This window comes from Mytilus californianus, unplaced genomic scaffold (genome assembly GCF_021869535.1).
Source record: "Mytilus californianus isolate M0D057914Y unplaced genomic scaffold, xbMytCali1.0.p SCAF_8, whole genome shotgun sequence".
In the NCBI taxonomy this organism is placed as follows: domain Eukaryota; kingdom Metazoa; phylum Mollusca; class Bivalvia; order Mytilida; family Mytilidae; genus Mytilus; species Mytilus californianus.
Genome location: NW_026262734.1, coordinates 82,365,393 through 82,384,251, shown reverse-complemented (window position 1 = coordinate 82,384,251; position 18,859 = coordinate 82,365,393). Strand labels below are relative to the sequence as shown.

Sequence of the window (18,859 nt, the reverse complement as noted above, 5' to 3'; positions counted from 1 at the left end):
ATTATTATCTGTGATTGGCTATTGTGTCGAACAATATGATTGGATGGTTGAGACACACACCTTCACCTTTGAACATCAAGGTCACACATTCTCACTTCCGGTAACTTGACAAGTCAGTCGATAAGCTAGAACTCGAACGATATCGTATGGGAAAATACCGCACAATTTGAAAAATGGATAATGACAGGCCACAGTTTAGGTCTCCTTTTTACCGTCCGTGTCCACACATGGTAGCTTCAGCGCAAGGTGCGCCGCAACGTTCCACAGGAAATAGTTTGAAAGCTATTTTTGCAGGTGAGTCGTTTGATGATACTATAGTATGCCATTTGTTTACATTTTGTGAGTGTCATCAGAATCATGAACAAACAGATGACACGTTGTAATTGGTTATTTGTCCTATCTAAAAGACACTTGAAGTAACATTGACCCAATTTTGATGGTTAATATAACTTCGACAGACAAATGGAAGATAGATAAAGTAAAGACTAAAGTTACAAAGTTGAACTTTGACCTAGAAAACTGTTATATCATAATTTTTATCTCTTTGTGATGTATGAATATCACTGTGGGTTGGTTTTTTGCAAGGAAATGACATTCAATTGATATTAAAACTTAAATAGATTAGAAAGATATTCACAAAAGACATTTTTAGAAAAATGTTTTGCTAAATATCTCTTTTTTAAGCAAATTAACAGATTTGACTGAAAACATATTCCTATTTTCTTATTTTGTTTTTCTGATTCCTGAATTAACTCTTTTTTTTTTGCATGGAAATGTAATATACAAAAAATAACTCCTCCCTCTCCAGTCTCCACCCCATGTTTATTTTAACACCTTTTATTATAGTCTTAGAATGCAATTTATATTTTATTATGAAATTATGAAAAAAAAACCATAATGTATTTGTCTTGTATAGCTATTTTAAGTTTAGCTTTGGTTGGCTATTCCCAACACAAAAAACAAACAAACAACAAAACAAAATAAACTGTATATTTATGCATGTAATGTTAAATTCAATGAAACTCAACTACAAAATCAATATTAATATTTGTATCTTATTATTTTTCTGCCAGTATTTATCTCTATTAATAGATCTGTGTTGATTTTAATAAATTTAATCAATGGAAAGTCAATGACAATATATAGCAGTTGTGCTAATCTGGAAAGAGGATAACTAGTATATTATGTCCAGCACCAATCTACTTCCTTTTCATGTACATATTGTTTAGTATGAGTTTACAATTTGAACAGTATTGAAAAATACATTGATCTCCTGTTTGTTTTGATTATAAGAATGACAAATAAGGTAGTACTGACAGATTAAATAACAGTCATTCAAATTTTTAACCAGGAAGGGATTTTAATTATTTTTAAATCCTGAATGACATGTATTATTGTTAAATGTACAAAGAAATAGTAATTTGACCTAACTGAGGACAATATAGTTTGACATGTTTATTTTCCAAATTGTATAGACTTAAACATTGTTAAATAGAATGTACATGTAGTTGCATTTCATGGAAATATGGTTTCATGGTATTCCACAACATGTATACATTCTTAGATATTCATGATATTATCAAGCTTTAAATAAAATGAGAAAAACATACTCTGTGGTTTAAAGTGAAGAATTTTGAAATTTAAAATAATTATTTTGAACTAAATGCACTTACAAAAAGGAATACTTTATTTCGAATAAATGGGTATGCATATGAGAGTTCTCTAGAAAGATAGACAAAGGATACCAAAAGGACATTTAAACTCACAAGTCGAAAATATACTTACAACGCCATGGCTAAAAAAGAAAATGACAAACAAACAACAGTACACAAAACACAACATAGAAAACCAAAGACTGAGCAACACAAACCCCACCAAAAACTGGGGGTAATCTCAGGTGCTCTGGAAGAGTAAGCAGATCCTGCTCCACAGAACAATGATCATGATGATTCATAGTTTTAAAAGTTGATGGGAATAAACCTTTAGAGTAATAAATATAACTCATATATTTGTTTTATTTTCTGAAAGAAACTGGATAACTTTTATCACGAAATGTGTTTTGAGTACAGGGCCTCATTGGACAAGTGGTCTAATTAATCCAACTTCTGTACCACTAGCCTGTCAACACTGATGTTGTGAGTTCGAAACCTGCACATGTCATGTGCACTCAACTCCAATCTTAATAAAACTAGGATTGACAGTTTTCCTAAAGAAGGTCGGTGGTTCTCTCTAGACACACTGCTTCCTGCTCCAATAAAAACTGACTGCCATAAAATAACACAATAGTGCTGAGAGTGGTGTTAAATACCCATCGTTTAATCAATCAATGTTTTGAGTACAACCGCATTGATCTGTAATGCAGGTTAACTTAGGCATTTTAAATGATTTGGGTGTATGGTACAAAGACATGAGATGAACTATATATACTGTTTTTGATTTTGATATTGCACAAATTGAATTTACCACAAAATGAATTATAATTATTTTTACAAATGTCTTCTTAGGTATGAAAGTCTGCAAGTTTATAAATTAAAGGAGATTTGGGATATATGTCAAAGAGACAGCAACCTATCTACAAAAATAACCAAAAGACACTTACCAAATTCTTTTTCAAAATGAATAATTCTATTGTTTTGAGTTTTAGAAAATAAACCCATAGTATGTCTGATGCAACATTAAGGGACAATGCAGGTAGTAAGCTCTTAGTTATATATCTTTCAGTGAATGGTAAAGTACATTTTACAGATAAATATATGTTATAAATAAGAAATATTGATTTACTTTCAAAGATCAATTAAAATAGAAAAAACAAAGGATATGGGGTATCCATCCAAGTTCCCTTTCAAATCAATGACATCTATATATGTGTCCTTTCATCATGTTCATATTGTATGTATTGTCAGATAATATCTGATATATCATATGATTATCTTAGATATGATTACCAACCCTAAAAGTCTAGAAATATCACTGTCAGATTTGAGATGAAAAATCATGTAACTCTATGACCAAAATTGTTGCCAAGAAAAAATTGAAACAAAAATCTTTAAAAAAAATCAGACATTGAGTAAAATGTGATTTTGTGAAAATATCACATTTTATCCCAGGAAGGAGGATCAATAAAAGCTTGCCAGTTTCATCTAATACCAGCAGATTTATGGAAAGTGTCTAAATGAGCAGTTTCTAAACCTCTAAGTGTGTTTTATTGATTGCCTTATAAGCTAATATACAGCCAGTTTTCGTGTCTTGTAATTACCGCTGACAAACTACATGCCTTGGGAAATCTTTGATTTACTCCATTGACATTAGATAATGTTGGTAATATAATCCAATGACTTTGATTTCCTGTGTCTTTTTTGTAATTCTCGGTCACTTGAGAGTCAAATTGATTGGAATTTTTATTTAAGAAATTGACACTGGATATTTTGTCATGTTATCCATTAACTTTGATTTTTCAGTGTCTGTCAATTGTAATTCTTCATCGGTTTAGGGTCAAAATTGATCAGAATTTTGGTTGAATGACATAATGACCATATGGTACTATTTCAAATGCTAAAAGTGGACAAAGTCATTAAAAAACACTGATTTCTAAGTGTATTTCCTTTTTTTTTTGTGACCTTAAATTGCAGATTCCTTGAACGTACATGGGAATGTTGCTGTTATTACTTTGCCTGAATTAAAAAAAAAATAGAAAAATTAGTCCTGTTCTACACTAATCATGTTATAGATGTAACAGTTTTACTAGAAATTTGGTACTTTTTAATGGAAAGATTTTCATTTATTCATCATGTTCTTTGATTTTTGCTGAACATCCAGTGACAAATATTTCATGATAATTCAGAAAAGTGCCATGTATGTACATGAACATGATATATATATATATATATAGACAAAAATTAAGAGAAACAAAGGGGGGTAATCATTAACACCATTCCAGTAGAAAGACCATCAAAGACCATGGCCAAAAGAAAAGAAACCAACAGATATTATAACAACAATTCACTTAATATAAAAATAAGGAGATGAGGTATGATTGCCAATGAGACAACTATCCACCACAGTTCAATTATAGTGGATGTAGTAAGACCAGACAAAAAAATAAAGATTATAGGCAACACAAACCCGTGCAAACTTCAGGAATGAACTGTTGTGCTCTGTAAGGAAACAGTTCCTTCTAGACTTGTCCCACGCATTGGTGTCAAGTAAGGGTGGTCTGAATTTTTCAGTCCATGTTCTTCAGGTATTTTAAGAAGCAGGGGGAATAAGTCTTGCTCAGTCAATAGCTTTAGTTGATTTAAATGTGAACACAAAATTTCATTAAGAAACTGTTTTATTTGTCACTTTTTAAAATAAATATTTCAGCTTAATTAATTGTTACATGGGCATATCATGTATATGTTCATGCAATAATACAATTTGTAAACTCAAAATTTTTATAGGCTCTGTTCCATATTAGGTCCGAGGACACAGTTATCATCCTTTGATTTTCGTTGTCTACAAATATAGTCCCTAGTTTGGACAGTGTATATATATATATATATATAACTTGCCAATTTTTTTCAAACACTTTCCAAATTTATTTCTTTATATTTTATGCATGAAATATTAAGTAGGGGGATGAAATTACATGTTAAAAAAATTTGGGTGATGAATTGTATGTAAAGTAGTAATTTTAGTCCAGTTAAAAAAGGTCAAAAATTAGTATGCCTGAAGCTGTCAAACTGAATTATAGACCCCCTTAACATAGAATTGTCCATATTTTGAGTTAGAGCTGGTAGACTATTCTATAATTTTGATATTATTTGTCTCAAAAGTAATATACTACACTGTAAAAATCTTTTTGAGATAGAGCAGGTGCGATTTTTTAAATTTTAATTTATTGTCTAAAAGAAATGCACTACCAAATAACTGTGTTCTCTGGCCATATATTCACAACTTTTTTAGACTGGTCAATTTAGAACCTGACATATAGTAAGATATTGTTATTTTACGTAGACATCTGTCATATGTTGAAGACTTAATATTTTGTCTTTATGATGTTATGATGTCTACAAGTCATTGGGTCATAGTCTTGTTGACCTAACCCCATATCTCCATATATGTAGTACAGTATATTTGTATGTTCAGGTTTTGTTTAAACAATGTAAGTGCTCAATTATACATGTATATCATGTATATGAATGTGACCTCAATATTTTGAACATGATGACTTTTATCAGACTGCATGATGAAATTTTCCTACTAATAGTATCTGGAATGAAATTAATAAAACTAGGGGTTAGATATGCAGAGCTGAGGTCAAAATGTTTTAATTTTGGTGAACATGTTAAAAGTACATTTTTCTGATTTTTCTATTTTTTTTTTTGTGTCATATAACACTGTATAAAAGAATATTGAATACTGTCCAAAAAAATTAGATTTCATATTTTTTTGTAATGAAGAATTTTTATTAAATAAAATTGAGAATGGAAACGGGAAATGTGTCAAAGAGACAACAACCTTGACCAAAGAGCAGAAAACAGCTCAAGGCCACCAATGGGCAAAAAATGTCTTCAATATAGCGAGAAAATCCCGCACCCGGAGTGTATTAAAGTTTGCATTGTTGAGTAATAATGAACATTTTGGAACCTCAAAGGTTAATATTTAGAACAATAAATCAACTATTTTTTAAAACATTACACAAAGTCCACACTCTGTCTCTTAAATTAATAACATGTATACCAGTAGATCTTGTTTGCGTACCAATGTATCAAAAATAGGAAAGGAAGGTCAAGTCGGTAAAGACAGAGAACATTTTTTCCCAAAATACTATTTCTTTTTAACTATCTTTTATCTAAACATCACAACAATGTTAAGATGTATTTAGGAACCAAAATGCAAGTGACCACAAATTAACATACACTTTTTGGTCAGACAAAGTATACTTAGAAGGTTTTCATTAGCAGCCGTTAGACAAGCATTTCTTTGCTTAACTAGTTACTTTCCATATAAACTTGCTCTTAAATGTTTCTATCACATAAATCAATTTTACCTCCAAAAAATGTTTGCTTTAATTCTCAACCATAATAATCTACTGCCTACTGCAAATATATTGATGTTCCTATCATAGTAACCATTATTGCACAAAGACAAATATGTTCGTTTTGTACAAAGTAGGACTCTACTTTAATTAAATGGGTATTTGGTCTATATTGATAAAATGAGGACACTTTATAAAGATAAAAAAGACAATATTTGGGTACCGGTAAACTAGTTCTATTCTGTCATCTTTGATTGTGAAATTGCAGAAAACAATGGGTCTGGCTTTATAATGCAGTATGCAAATTTTGAGACAGGAATGCAATTCATTTGTAAGAATTTTCATTGATATGAAGAAAATTGTGTAATGCACTTTATGATTAATAACGAATATTTTTTGTTTTTTAAAAAAAAAATTCAACTTACTCATATGATGGGGAGATAACTCAGGTTAATTTTATAAAGGAAAGCAAAGGATTTACCTATTTCATTTACAGCAAGAACCAAGTTCCATGAATTTAAAAATTGGATTTGTGCAATACAGGTTTGTTACACAAAATGTAATGCAAATTGGGAGAAAATGTAGTTTACTGAAGCCTGAAAAAAATATGTATGTTCTTGCAGACAGGTATTATTTTTGGGTAATCTAAGTTAAAAAGAAAAGAGCACATGCAGCAATTAGTCCCGGAAAGTTTTTAATTTTCTTTAACACAAAAGCACTTGAAATCTATAAACCTCAGTCTTGCCATGCTCATTTTCAGATGCATATGTTTGTCTGTACTCGGAGTAAAATTTGTGGTGTAAACAAAACAATTTTAGACTAAACATGCCAAAAGTAAAGCTCATAGCAGTATATGTATGTAACTTTTAAAAAACATTTTTACCTTGCATGTGAATTATTTTTGTAAGCTACAGATCCCCATCCTTCATGTCCTTTTAATGCCCCACCTACGATAGTAGATAGGCATTATGTTTATCGGTCTGTTCGTCCGATCGTCCATCCGTTCGTCCGTCTGTCCCGCTTCAGGTTAAAGTTTTTGGTCAAGGTAGTAAATTTGATGAAGTTGAAGTCCAATCAACTTGAAACTTAGTACACATGTTCCTTATGATATGATCTTTCTAATTTTAATGCCAAATTAGAGTTTTGACCACAATTTCACGGTCCACTGAACATAGAAAATGATAGTGCTAGTGGGGCATCCGTGTACTATGGACACATTCTTGTTTTTATAATTTTTTAATCAAGATACAATTATTTCTTTTTTCAGGAGGAGTGACTGGTGGATTAGAAATCTGTATAACATTCCCAACAGAATATGTTAAAACACAATTACAGTTAGATGAACGAGCCGGTGTGGCTAAACGATATAAAGGTCCAATCGACTGTGTTAAAGTGACAGTTAATGACTATGGAGTTAGGGGACTATATAGGGGTTTACCTGTTTTATTGTATGGATCTATACCTAAATCAGCAGTTAGGTAAATACATGTAGCTATATATAGTCTTCAAAGTCATTATAGTACAATTTAGTCTTAGAAAGGAGCACTTATGAATACAGCTTGTATATAGGCATTGAACCTGAAATTACAAAAAAAGTTTTGTGTTTAACAGCAAACTAACCTAAAAATTTGAATTGCTTTTATCATGTTTATCTTGGAGAAATTTATTGTTGCATATTTAGAGGCAATTTTGCTGCAAAATACTGTTAAGTTAGGATTTGTTGCAATGTTTTTATAATTGCAAAATATGATTGGACTAGATTAGTATTGCATACATGATACATTAGAACTCACATTTTAAATTCCGATAGCTTTAGTTGATAGCGGTATTTCCTGAAATAAGTGTGATTTTGGAATGAGATCATTTTGATTTGTAGCTTGAAAACATCTTGGAAAAAAAACATGTATTTTTATTGCTTTTTTTTTTTATAAACATGATCATGATGATTAAAAACGAATTTTAGCAAAATAGTACAAAAAATATCATCAAAAAAGTTTATGGCAAGACAAACCATTGAAAGGCAGTTAAAAATATCAAAGTTCATCTACAGTTTGACCTTGTTTTTTAATTTTACAGCTGATTAAATAATTTTGTTTACTACAGCATTGGAAAGATGAGTTGGTCATTCAGATTTTTTATCTGAAGAACTTATGGTAGGACATGTACAATGCACACATTGTGATCAGTTAGAAATCACTCATTCTGGTGAATTTAATATTGAAGGATAGTGCTTTTGAGTGATTCACCCTGAAATATCTCTCTGTTTATTCCATAGTGTTATCTCCTTTAATCACCACCAATCACCCTTTATCACTGGGACATCACTCAACACCAGCAAGGGTGATTTTTAAATAAAAACAAAAACCTGATGTGTACTGTATAATGTTACAATTTCATATGAAAATAAGAAAAAAGGGTATAAATGCCAATGCGACAACACTCCACCAGAGTCCAAATCTGTAGAAGTTAGCAACTGTAGGTCACCATAGGGCCTTTCAACAATCAGCATACCCATACTGCATAGCAAGCTAAAAAAGGCCCTGAAATGAAAAATGTAAAACAATTCTAATGAGAAAAGGGCCTGATTTATGTACAAATCAACAAAAAACAAACATGATATACAGCAACAATCACTGAATAACAGTCTTCTGACTTGGGACAGGCGCAAACAGAATGTGGCAGCCTTAAACATGTAAGCGGGATCCTTTGTAGTATTATTAGAGAGTGATTTTAACTACCTACGTCTGTAGTTAATGATGACAGTTTCAAATTTACACAATATATTTGAAATGTATATCACATCATTAGAAAAATACAAACTGTATCTTAGTTATCAATATATATTTACAAATGACCTTTATTACGACATTGTTAAAAAAAATGTCTTTCCAAAAGTCAATAATTATATCTTCTTTTCCTAAACGGTTCAGTTAGACTATTTACAAAATCCTTAACGACAGTTAATTACCACTAAATATCAATCAAACTCTGTGTTTTCTATTTCCTCTGAACATAATCGATCAAATCAAAGACTTCCAATTGATTTCGACGACAAAATTAAAGACTTTCTACGGTAGTTATTTGAAAGATTGTGCGTTTTATTACAAAAAATCAATAGAAATCAATCGAGGCATACTGTTAGTTCGTCCAACGATAAAATTAACGTCAGAAAGAATATCGTAAAATGTTAAGAAATGTTAAAAACTTTCCTGTATAATGCTTGTAGCAGTAGAACAAGCGTTCTTTATTGTTTGAGAGGTTTAAATTGTAAAGTTTATTTGTTATGTAAATTGAGGACATCTTAAATGACTGTTTTCAGATCAATGAATAAAATGAATGCATGAGTAGAAATACTAGTAAATGTTATGAAGCAATTAAAATATAAATAACATGAGTAAACTATTGGATCACAAAAGTTTTAGCACATAAGTTGAATGATTAATTACCTGAATATGGAATATTTGTAATGCATGAAAAAAAATAAGTTATAAAAAAAATCAAATTGAAATTTGATTAAAAATAAGAAATAATGTAATATTTTTAATTCTTTTTGGATTTTGATGAAGTCTTTTTGTCATGAGTTCTGCAGTCTTAATTGCAGTGGGGTTTCAAGAAATTAAATAAATTACAGGTTTGATAAATTTTTAGAGGATAAAAAAATATGATTTCTCTTTTTTATGCCCCCTTCCATCTACCCACCTAGGGTACATGAGATGAAATTTGAAAGGAACAACAACAATGAATTGTCCAACATACATGTAATGGAATATTAAATTATTAAATCATAACTATCATGGGAACATCAAATAACCATTTCAAGTGATTCACCAGCTTCATTGTTTACTAAATATAATATCTATTACTCTATGTTCAAGCCAATCATAGGGAAATCATATTTGTCTAGTTTACCCTGTATATTTCATCTTATTTCTAAGACTTTTTAGAACATCTATTGATGACTTGATGTTTTTCTGAATGCTGGATATTTCTTACAGCTCTTCTATAAAAGCATGCAAAGCAAACCTTTGATCAACTTGCTTGCTATGTTTGTTTGGATGTTTGTAAACAAAAGGTAGGTAATCTGTTTCAGTCTGTTTACTATATAATGGAATTTGATTGGACAATAAACATTAACTTCATTGCATGTCAATTTTTATTTTACAATCAAATCCCAGTATATATAAAACAGACTGAAACTCCGCCTTGACCTATTGTTTGCAAACATCCAAACAAACATAGCAAGCAAGTTGATCAAAGGTTTGCTTTGCATGCTTTTATAGAAGAGCTGTAATTAAACCTCCAAATTCAGGCTTCTAGATTCTACTTTCTAACATATTTCAGATTTGGTGCTTTTGAAGAATTTAAAAGTTGGTATGCAGTGGATGGTGTATTAACTCCCGACAAAAGACTATTATGTGGTTTAGGTAAGGTTTTGTCTTGATATAACATTATAAGAATGCAGGAAAGATTTTATCAGTTCTTTAACTGATATCAATTATTTTGCTTATTTTGAAAAAAAAAGATACTGAACTGGGCAAGAGATGGTAGAAAATTACACTTTTGCAAGGGGATGGAGATGTTTTCATATCAATTTTTATGATTTTCATATAATTTATTTTATTGGACGAAGTAAGAATTTTTCATTCAGACTATAATAGTCAGTCAACATTGTGAGTCTGAAAAAATATTTCATGTTCTTTTTTTTATTTTGTCTTTAGAATCAAATTTATAATTTTTTTTATTTTCTGATAATGACAGAATGGTAATTTCTGATATAAGAGAAAAGATTTTACTTTGGCAGTGGTATCATTAAAGACAAGAAATTCGATTTACAGTATCATCATTATTTTACTATTTTGTATTTAAGCTTGTTGTACAGGGGAGATTCACAATAATTATTTTATTGGTAAAAAAAACGACAAAAATTATTGATGAATGGAAAACATTTGATATTTGCATAAGAAATTGTATTGGATTTAATAAAATGAGATATATTTGAAAGTACAAATGTATCAAAATTTACATATATATCATGTATATGGTAAAAAAAAACAGCATCAAAATTTAATTAAAATATTCCATGCTGATCAGCAACAAACAAAAAGAGTGTTTCCTTGTTTATTTTGTAATTAAACTAAATGGAAGTTACTATATTATTTCAGAAATTCAGTACTTTCCTTAATAAGTATTTTTTTACCACAAATAATTATCAGCATATAGATATAAGAAGATGTGGTATGAGTGCCAATAAGACAACTCTCCATCCAAGTCAAAATTTATAAAAGTAAACCATTATAGGTCAAAGTACGGTCTTCAACACGGAGCCTTGGCTCACACCGAACAGCAAGCTATAAAGGGCCCCAAAAATTACTAGTGTAAAACCATTCAAACGGGAAAACCAACGGTCTAATCTATATAAAAAACAAGAAACACTTATGAACCACATCAACAAACGACAACTACTGAACATCAGATTCCTGACTTAGGACAGGTGCAAACAATTGCAGCGGGTTTAAACATTTTAATGGTACCAAACCTTCACCCTTATCTGAAACAATAGTGTAACATCACAACATAGAAAGACACACTATAAAATATCAATTGAAATGGCTTAACTCAATCAAGAGACATATTAACACCAGTGATCATACATTGAACAAATAAATTTGATCTATGATACAATGTAAATACAAAATAAATAAACTAAGGGAAGAATAGTTAAAGTAACATGTTATACCGCTGTGAAATGTTAAACAATTTAAGAAAAACAATATGATTGTACAAAAATATAAGACAATTACATGTATCTGATAACCATTCCATTCAGAATTTAAATTTCAATTGGAGTTGTCTCCCTTATCACAATATACAAACAGTTTGAATCCATGTTATTCCAGGGATTCATAAATTTTACACATTGTATGTAAACGAACTAGTTTTTGGGAGCGATTATTCATATGACTTTTGTGATTAGAAAAATAACATGAATATGTAATCTTTTAAGTTAATTCAGCAATAAAGTTGGACAATTGCAAAATTATGGCAGTGAAATCTGTCAGCTAGAATGAGCTAAAAAAATAAATTGGTTTAAAATTACAGTAAATTGCTTGTAGAATGACTTTCACTCAGTAGTCAGGATTCATAAATTCAAATCCTTATAGTATAATATGATACAAAACTACTTTAGTTATATGATAGTGATGCTTGTCCATCATTGAGGACAATAAACAGTACACACGAGGTGAATCAGTTAAAAAAACACTCTTGCTGGTGTTGAGTGATTCACTGTATGTGGAACAGGGTGATTGCTGGTGATATAGAGTAACACCACTCTGATTTACGACTCTGTTATATATTTCCTATGTGTAATATACAGAGAGATATTTCAGTGAATCACCAATAATCACCAGCATTCACTGTGAGAGTGATTTTAAACTGAATCACCTTGTTTGTTCTGACTAATAACCTGTAGATGCAGGCTTATTGGTGAACTTGTGTTGTCTGTTTACTGTATCATGAATAGAGCTTTAACATCTCCTTTTGTTCTTTATCAACAATTACATATACAATATATGTACATTGTCGGAAAATATAAAATTTATTTGTATGAGCTTTAGAAACAGGACGAAAAGCGAGACTTGCCAAGCTTTTCTCCTGTTTCGTAGAGTCCTTGGACTAATTCGTGCAAATAAACAGTTTTCCACACTTTTTTTTGTCATGCTTCAAGATATTGATTTGATAATTGATATATAGTTTAATCATGACAAGTAACAGATCAAGTTTGTATTTTAATCCAGTCTGATATATTTATAATCAGTTTTCCGCAATTTTTTTCATCATGCTTTGAAGATATGGATTTGATAATAGGTATATAGTTTTATGCTGACAAGTTACAGATCAAGTTTGAATTTTGTTGCCGTCTGATGAATTTGTCCGGAGTTATGGTCCTTGGACTTAGAAAATTCACTCAAATAATCAATTTTCCGTATTTTTTTCCGTCGTGCTTAAAGATATTGATCGGTTTGATAATAGGTATATAGTTTTATCTTGACAAGTTACAGATCAAGTTCTACTTTTGTTCTGGTCTGATGATTTTGTGCAGGGTTTGGTCCTTGGACGTAGAAAATTCGCTCAAATAATCAGTTTTCCACACTTTTTTTGTCATGCTTGAAGATATTGACTTGATATTTGTTATATAGATTACACCATGACAAGTTATAGAGCAAATTAGCATTTTGTTCCAGTACAATGAATGATTAACCGGTAGTGAACTTTGTATTGCTGTGCAATACTCTCAGAATGCTTGTTAACAATGGCATTGAGAATTATTTCTTAACTGAGTTTATTAAAAACAAATAATTTCTTCTTTTTTTTTTCATTTACAGGAGCTGGAGTTTGTGAAGCTATATTTGCAGTTACACCTATGGAAACATTAAAAGTCAAATTTATAAATGATCAAACTTCAGCGAACCCTAAATTCAAAGGATTTTTTCATGGTGTACGAGAAATAATAAAACATCAAGGTATGTTTGTTATGCTTAGGTTTTATGATCATTACTGTGAACTACTGTCCTTAGTATGTGCAAAAAACTATTTGAATCTTTCAAACTCTGTAAGAGTATTGCATCAATTTGTATATTTGTTTGAATTTTTAAGTCAGTTGTGTTATATGGCTGTGATGTATGTTTGCAATAACTTGGCTGCTGGATCCCAATTATTGTCACATTAACCTTTTATGTCTGTTTGGGTTGCTCACCCAATTTTGTCAATATATCGGAACTGTAAACAACTGTCATACTGATGCAACATCAGAATAAGGCAATTAACGAAAGAACACATTTTCCTAATTAGGAACCAAAAAAAAGAATGCAAAAGCTGCCAACATATTTTCCAAATAATTAAATAAGCTGCCAACATATTTTCCAAATAATTAAATAAGCTGCCAACATATTTTTCAAATAATTGAATAAGCAGAATCTTCCTCTAAATTTGAAAATTTAAGAATATAAGTACCGGTATGGTGGTTTCATTATAATACACAAGGTTACTAACTTTCATAAAAAGTTTGGGTAAAGTTATACCAAGAATTTAAATGTTGGATAAAATACAATTTATAGGCTTGTACATGTTGTATGCAGAATTGTGAAAACCATGAATTTAAGTATCCATGTAAATGCAATATTTTTCTCAATCCACGAAAATTCAATTCACAATATATCACTTGATTTGTGTCAGTGCTTTCAAGTTACAAGTATGACATGTATGATGAAATTTTTATGTTTTAGGTATACGAGGTACATATCAAGGTTTGACACCAACGATAATGAAACAAGGCAGTAATCAAGCAATAAGATTTTTTGTGGTAGAATCATTAAAAGATATGTATAAGGGAGGTAATCCAGATAAGAAAGTACCACTTTTATTGACTGGAGTGTTTGGTGGTTTTGCTGGTGCTTGTTCTGTGTTTGGTAATACACCTATAGATGTTATAAAAACTAGGTTACAGGTATGTTGTGTAAAATGTTGTTTTGAAGTTAAATTTATAATTATTGATAAAAATAAGAAAATTTTAGTGAAAAATAAACCATGAATAAATCTACTAGTATGAACTGTAAACTTATTTATTGCGAGCGATATTTTTTTTGCTACTTTCGCTAGTAGAAAAATAACACGAAAATAAATTGTCAGGAATATGTAAAGCTTTGATTTAACCTTAAAAGAGTACATCATAAAAAGTAGAATATCGCAAATATGAATCGCTGTGATTGTTTGATTGATTGTTGGTTGCTTAACGTCCAGTGGCAAATATTTCATGCATATTCAGGACAAGAACAAGTGAACAATAAATACAATAGGTAGGTTCTGTAATAGGGGCTTCCTGGATTAAGGTCGAAGAAATTTAGACTGCAATGGGAAATAAGGGTATATTGGATAGGGACAGAAATTTAGCCTTGCAACAGGCCACCTACGGACCCCTCAAAGAGTTGTTGCAAGGGTTCTTAACGTACAAAGAGCGTGGCACTCTCTTTACACGAGGCATCGGATTTAACGTCCCCATTCTGACCAGACGTGGCTGCAAATTTGTACATCCCGCACAGCCAAACGGACGCCCCACTTTAGCAAGGGTTTTACTGCCAGTCGGAGGAAGACCAATGGTGACAATACTTCTATTCCCCAGTCACCCTTGGGGTTGAATCGCTGTGAAGTCAGAGAGAAAGGCCTAAACATCAAATAAAGTGTTCACGAAAAATAAGTTGGTTTACAGTTTTACAGATTTAAATAATAAATTTGTGATAAATAGTTTTTAACTGAAGATGAACACATTTGTTATTATTTTTACTGCAGATAGTAAATTGCATAGTGTTGATTACATTATCTCCCTTGCTATATAGAGGTAGACATTTGTGGTGCAGTAGAGTCAAAACAGATGGAGGAATTAGCTCTTTATTTGTCTTAAAACAAAATCTGAATAATGTCTTTGGTCATAATACTGGCAATATTTTTGTCTGTAAACAAAGTTTTTGTATGGTATATAGTAATCGCCACCTCCCTCCATTCGTGTGTCTGTCTATCCATAAATAAATGAATATATAAATAAATAATCTTTATTTCAAGAGGATTATCCCATTAGTCAAAACTTATCTTCCTGAGAGTCGTCAAAATAATAACAACATATACATAAAGTACATACAATATTATAATGATATATACACAATATACAATTTTATATAGATATTAATGAAAAGCATATTAATCTGCCTTCTTCATGAAGAAATTGTAACATTTGGCTTTAAAAGATACAAGTGTATTACTCATCTTTATTTCATTTGGTAAACTGCTCCATATTTCAGAACCAGAATTTATAAAAGTTTTCTTCAAAAAATTTGTTTTTGGCTTCGGAAGTTTCAATAGGTTTTTCATCAGCTGAAGGTAAATTATAGCCATGTGCCTGGTAAGCACAACTCTTCCTAAACGACTTGACAGATATTTATAAAGCTTTACACATTTGTGGAACACTACCTTAGGATGTGCAGAAAATGATATATCCATGGTCCAACTTGTTAAAGGGGAGATAATCAAATTTATGTTCTTCCAGAAATTAATAGATGATGATGATGAATGGCTGCTTAATGTCCAGTGGCAAATTGATATGCATATTCCGGACGTGAACATGTTAATGTAATATGAATATTTACCCTGCTTTGTACTAGACAGACACACTGAGTCGGATTTTTACAAGGTAACAGTCTGAAGGCAGGCATGTCACCTTACCCGGACACATTATTCTGACTCCGAGCCAACCAGTATTTGATCTTACTCCTTAATGCTGTGTGCTTAGCGGAGAAGCAGTAAATACCAATTTTAAAGTCTTTGGTTTAAATTTATCGTATTGCTAGGTGTATCCTTTTTCATTCACTTACAGTTCTAGATTTTGTTGATATTAAAACAAAAGCATAATCATATACACATTAAATTTTCTTATTTCAGGGTCTGGATGCCCATAAATATAAAAATACTTTTGATTGTGCAGTCAAAATATTTAAGAATGAAGGTTTAGGAGCGTAAGTATTAAATGTAATGAACTTTTAATTTAACATTATACCATACAATAATTATATGAATCATACATAGTAAAAGAAATATATAATATCTAATTCTGAGCACAAGTCACATGTTTCTGAATAGATTTTTACATTGTTTTGGTATTGATCAGATAAAATTGTTGATATAGCTTTTGTTTACTCTGATAATCATAAAATTTATTTTGAAACAACAGATTAGAAACTATTTTGATTATAGTTTTTTTTATTCCTTTTACCATAGTAATTAAAATTTATTTTGAAACACCAGGTTAGAAACTTTTTAGATATCTGTATCATTTGAAATATGTGTGAAACCATAATACTTAACGTAGATATCATGGATATTTAAAGATACAATTTTATTCATTGCATGTTATACTGATATAAAATAATGGTAAACTTTGCTGTAAGTGAGAAGATATCAGTTATGCGTAGAAAAATTGATATATGTTTCATTAGGTATATGTACTTTAGACTTCTGATAAGACTTTTAACAAGAAATTTTTTTTTTGAAATGTGACCTGTTTTGGCTAAGTATAAAATTAAGGAGATTTAGAATGTTTCATTGATTTCCAATTAGACGACTATCCTCCAGAGTTCATAGAAAGTAGATATAAGCAATTATAGGTCATGTAAAGCCTTCAACAATTAGAAAAATACATACTGCAAAGTCAGGTAAAAAAGGTCCATACATGAAAAATTTGAAATGATTCCAAGGAGAAAGCTAACAGCCAATTTTTTTTTTTTTTAATTTAGAAATTTTCAAACATCCCTTCTCTATTGCACCTTCAACTAGTGATTTCAGAAAGCATAACTGCCTACATGGAAAAATATTGGTATTCAATTATAACTATTGGAAAATTGAGACTTGCAGAAGTGGCTTCTTAAAAAAGGTTATAGTAAAGTTAAGACTTTTCATTTGTTATCAGTTATTTATGTTTGTTTAATATTTTATGTTTTTTTTATTGGTACCGTCCCCAGACTTTTAAGAGTTTGTTAAGATGTAGCCATTACATTATATTTGTTTGATATTTTAGGTTTTATAAAGGAACCGTCCCTAGACTTAGTAGAGTTTGTTTAGATGTAGCCATTACATTATATTTGTTTGATATTTTAGGTTTTATAAAGGAACTGTCCCTAGACTTAGTAGAGTTTGTTTAGATGTAGCCATAACATTTATGATTTATGACAGTCTAAAAGCAGCAATAGATAAGATGTGGCCAACAAACTAGAAAAATACAGGTACTATAGCAATGCTTCCAGAATTCAAAACAGATTGGAATCTTCCTTTTATTCAGGAGAAAGTGAGCAAGGAATCTTCCATTTATTCATGAGAATTGAAATATGGAATCTTCCTTTTATGCAGATGGATGTTGGTGCAGCTGATATTCAAAGATTGGGATCTCAAAACCTTTAGTGTAGCGCGTGTAATAGTGCTGGTGTTTTAATTAGTTTAAATTGAAATATAATTATATAATAATTGGTGCAAAACGTTACGAGTTTTGAATAATGTTTGAGAACTACCCCAAAATTATGTGATAAATCAATTTTCAAATATTATTCAGAAATCATTAATTTCTTTGAGATTTTGTTGGGAAATAATTATATATGTACATGTATTGGTGAATCAATGTCTTGTTAAAAGCTATGAAATTTTGTATAAGCTTGTTACATACTTATATGTTTAGTGCATCAAAATCAATGAAATTTATTTCAAAGGTTTATATTAGCATTGATTTTGATGACTTTGAAAAATCAGCAACCAACCAAATAATTTTACAGGAGTAGTTCCCCTTGAAAATAAAAATAATATGGTTTGCATTGAAGAAATCTTATTTCTACATTTCTTGCAAGGTATTTATGAAAAAGTTTAAATGAATGAAAAATTTCAAATAGAACATTTTTTAGTTAATGCACTTGGACCGAAAAAATATTTGCATTTTTTGGGGACATTGGAATCATATTCCTTTTGTAATATTTTTTTTCAAATTTTTTGAAAAAGATACTTATAATAGAAAGAAATGGATTAAACTTTGCATGTTTACAATGTATTTAGAATATATTTAGATTGTATGATGTAAAAGCATTTACATGAAAAAAAAATTATTTGAAAATTCTGACTGTGTGGATTTTAGATAAGTTAACTTTGAAAGTATAGTTGTTTGTTGTGTGTAATCTTTCATGGATTTCACACGGTCTTTAAACCAAGAAATTCAGTATCTATATAAATGGGAATCTTCACTTTAGGCTGTTCCAG

General features: G+C 30.3%; 1 protein-coding gene across 1 annotated transcript; it reads left to right on the top strand.

Annotated features, from left to right (window-relative positions):
- The first annotated feature begins 64 nt into the window (after positions 1-64).
- LOC127710921 (tricarboxylate transport protein B, mitochondrial-like) lies at positions 65-17,839 on the top strand. The gene is made up of 7 exons (XM_052216884.1): positions 65-294; positions 7,287-7,497; positions 10,361-10,443; positions 13,405-13,542; positions 14,305-14,525; positions 16,508-16,581; positions 17,720-17,839. The coding sequence occupies exons 1-7, from the start codon at positions 174-176 to the stop codon at positions 17,832-17,834; spliced, it is 963 nt and encodes a 320-aa protein (XP_052072844.1). The 5' UTR covers positions 65-173; the 3' UTR covers positions 17,835-17,839.
- The last annotated feature ends 1,020 nt before the right edge of the window (positions 17,840-18,859 follow it).

Bases quoted from the DNA above. Each gene is read 5' to 3' on its own strand.
- LOC127710921 (XM_052216884.1), top strand. From the start codon at position 174: ATGGATAATGACAGGCCACAGTTTAGGTCTCCTTTTTACCGTCCGTGT. The intron at 7,498-10,360 runs GTAAATACATGT...AACATATTTCAG, and splicing joins ATACCTAAATCAGCAGTTAG to ATTTGGTGCTTTTGAAGAAT. The intron at 10,444-13,404 runs GTAAGGTTTTGT...TTTCATTTACAG, and splicing joins AAGACTATTATGTGGTTTAG to GAGCTGGAGTTTGTGAAGCT.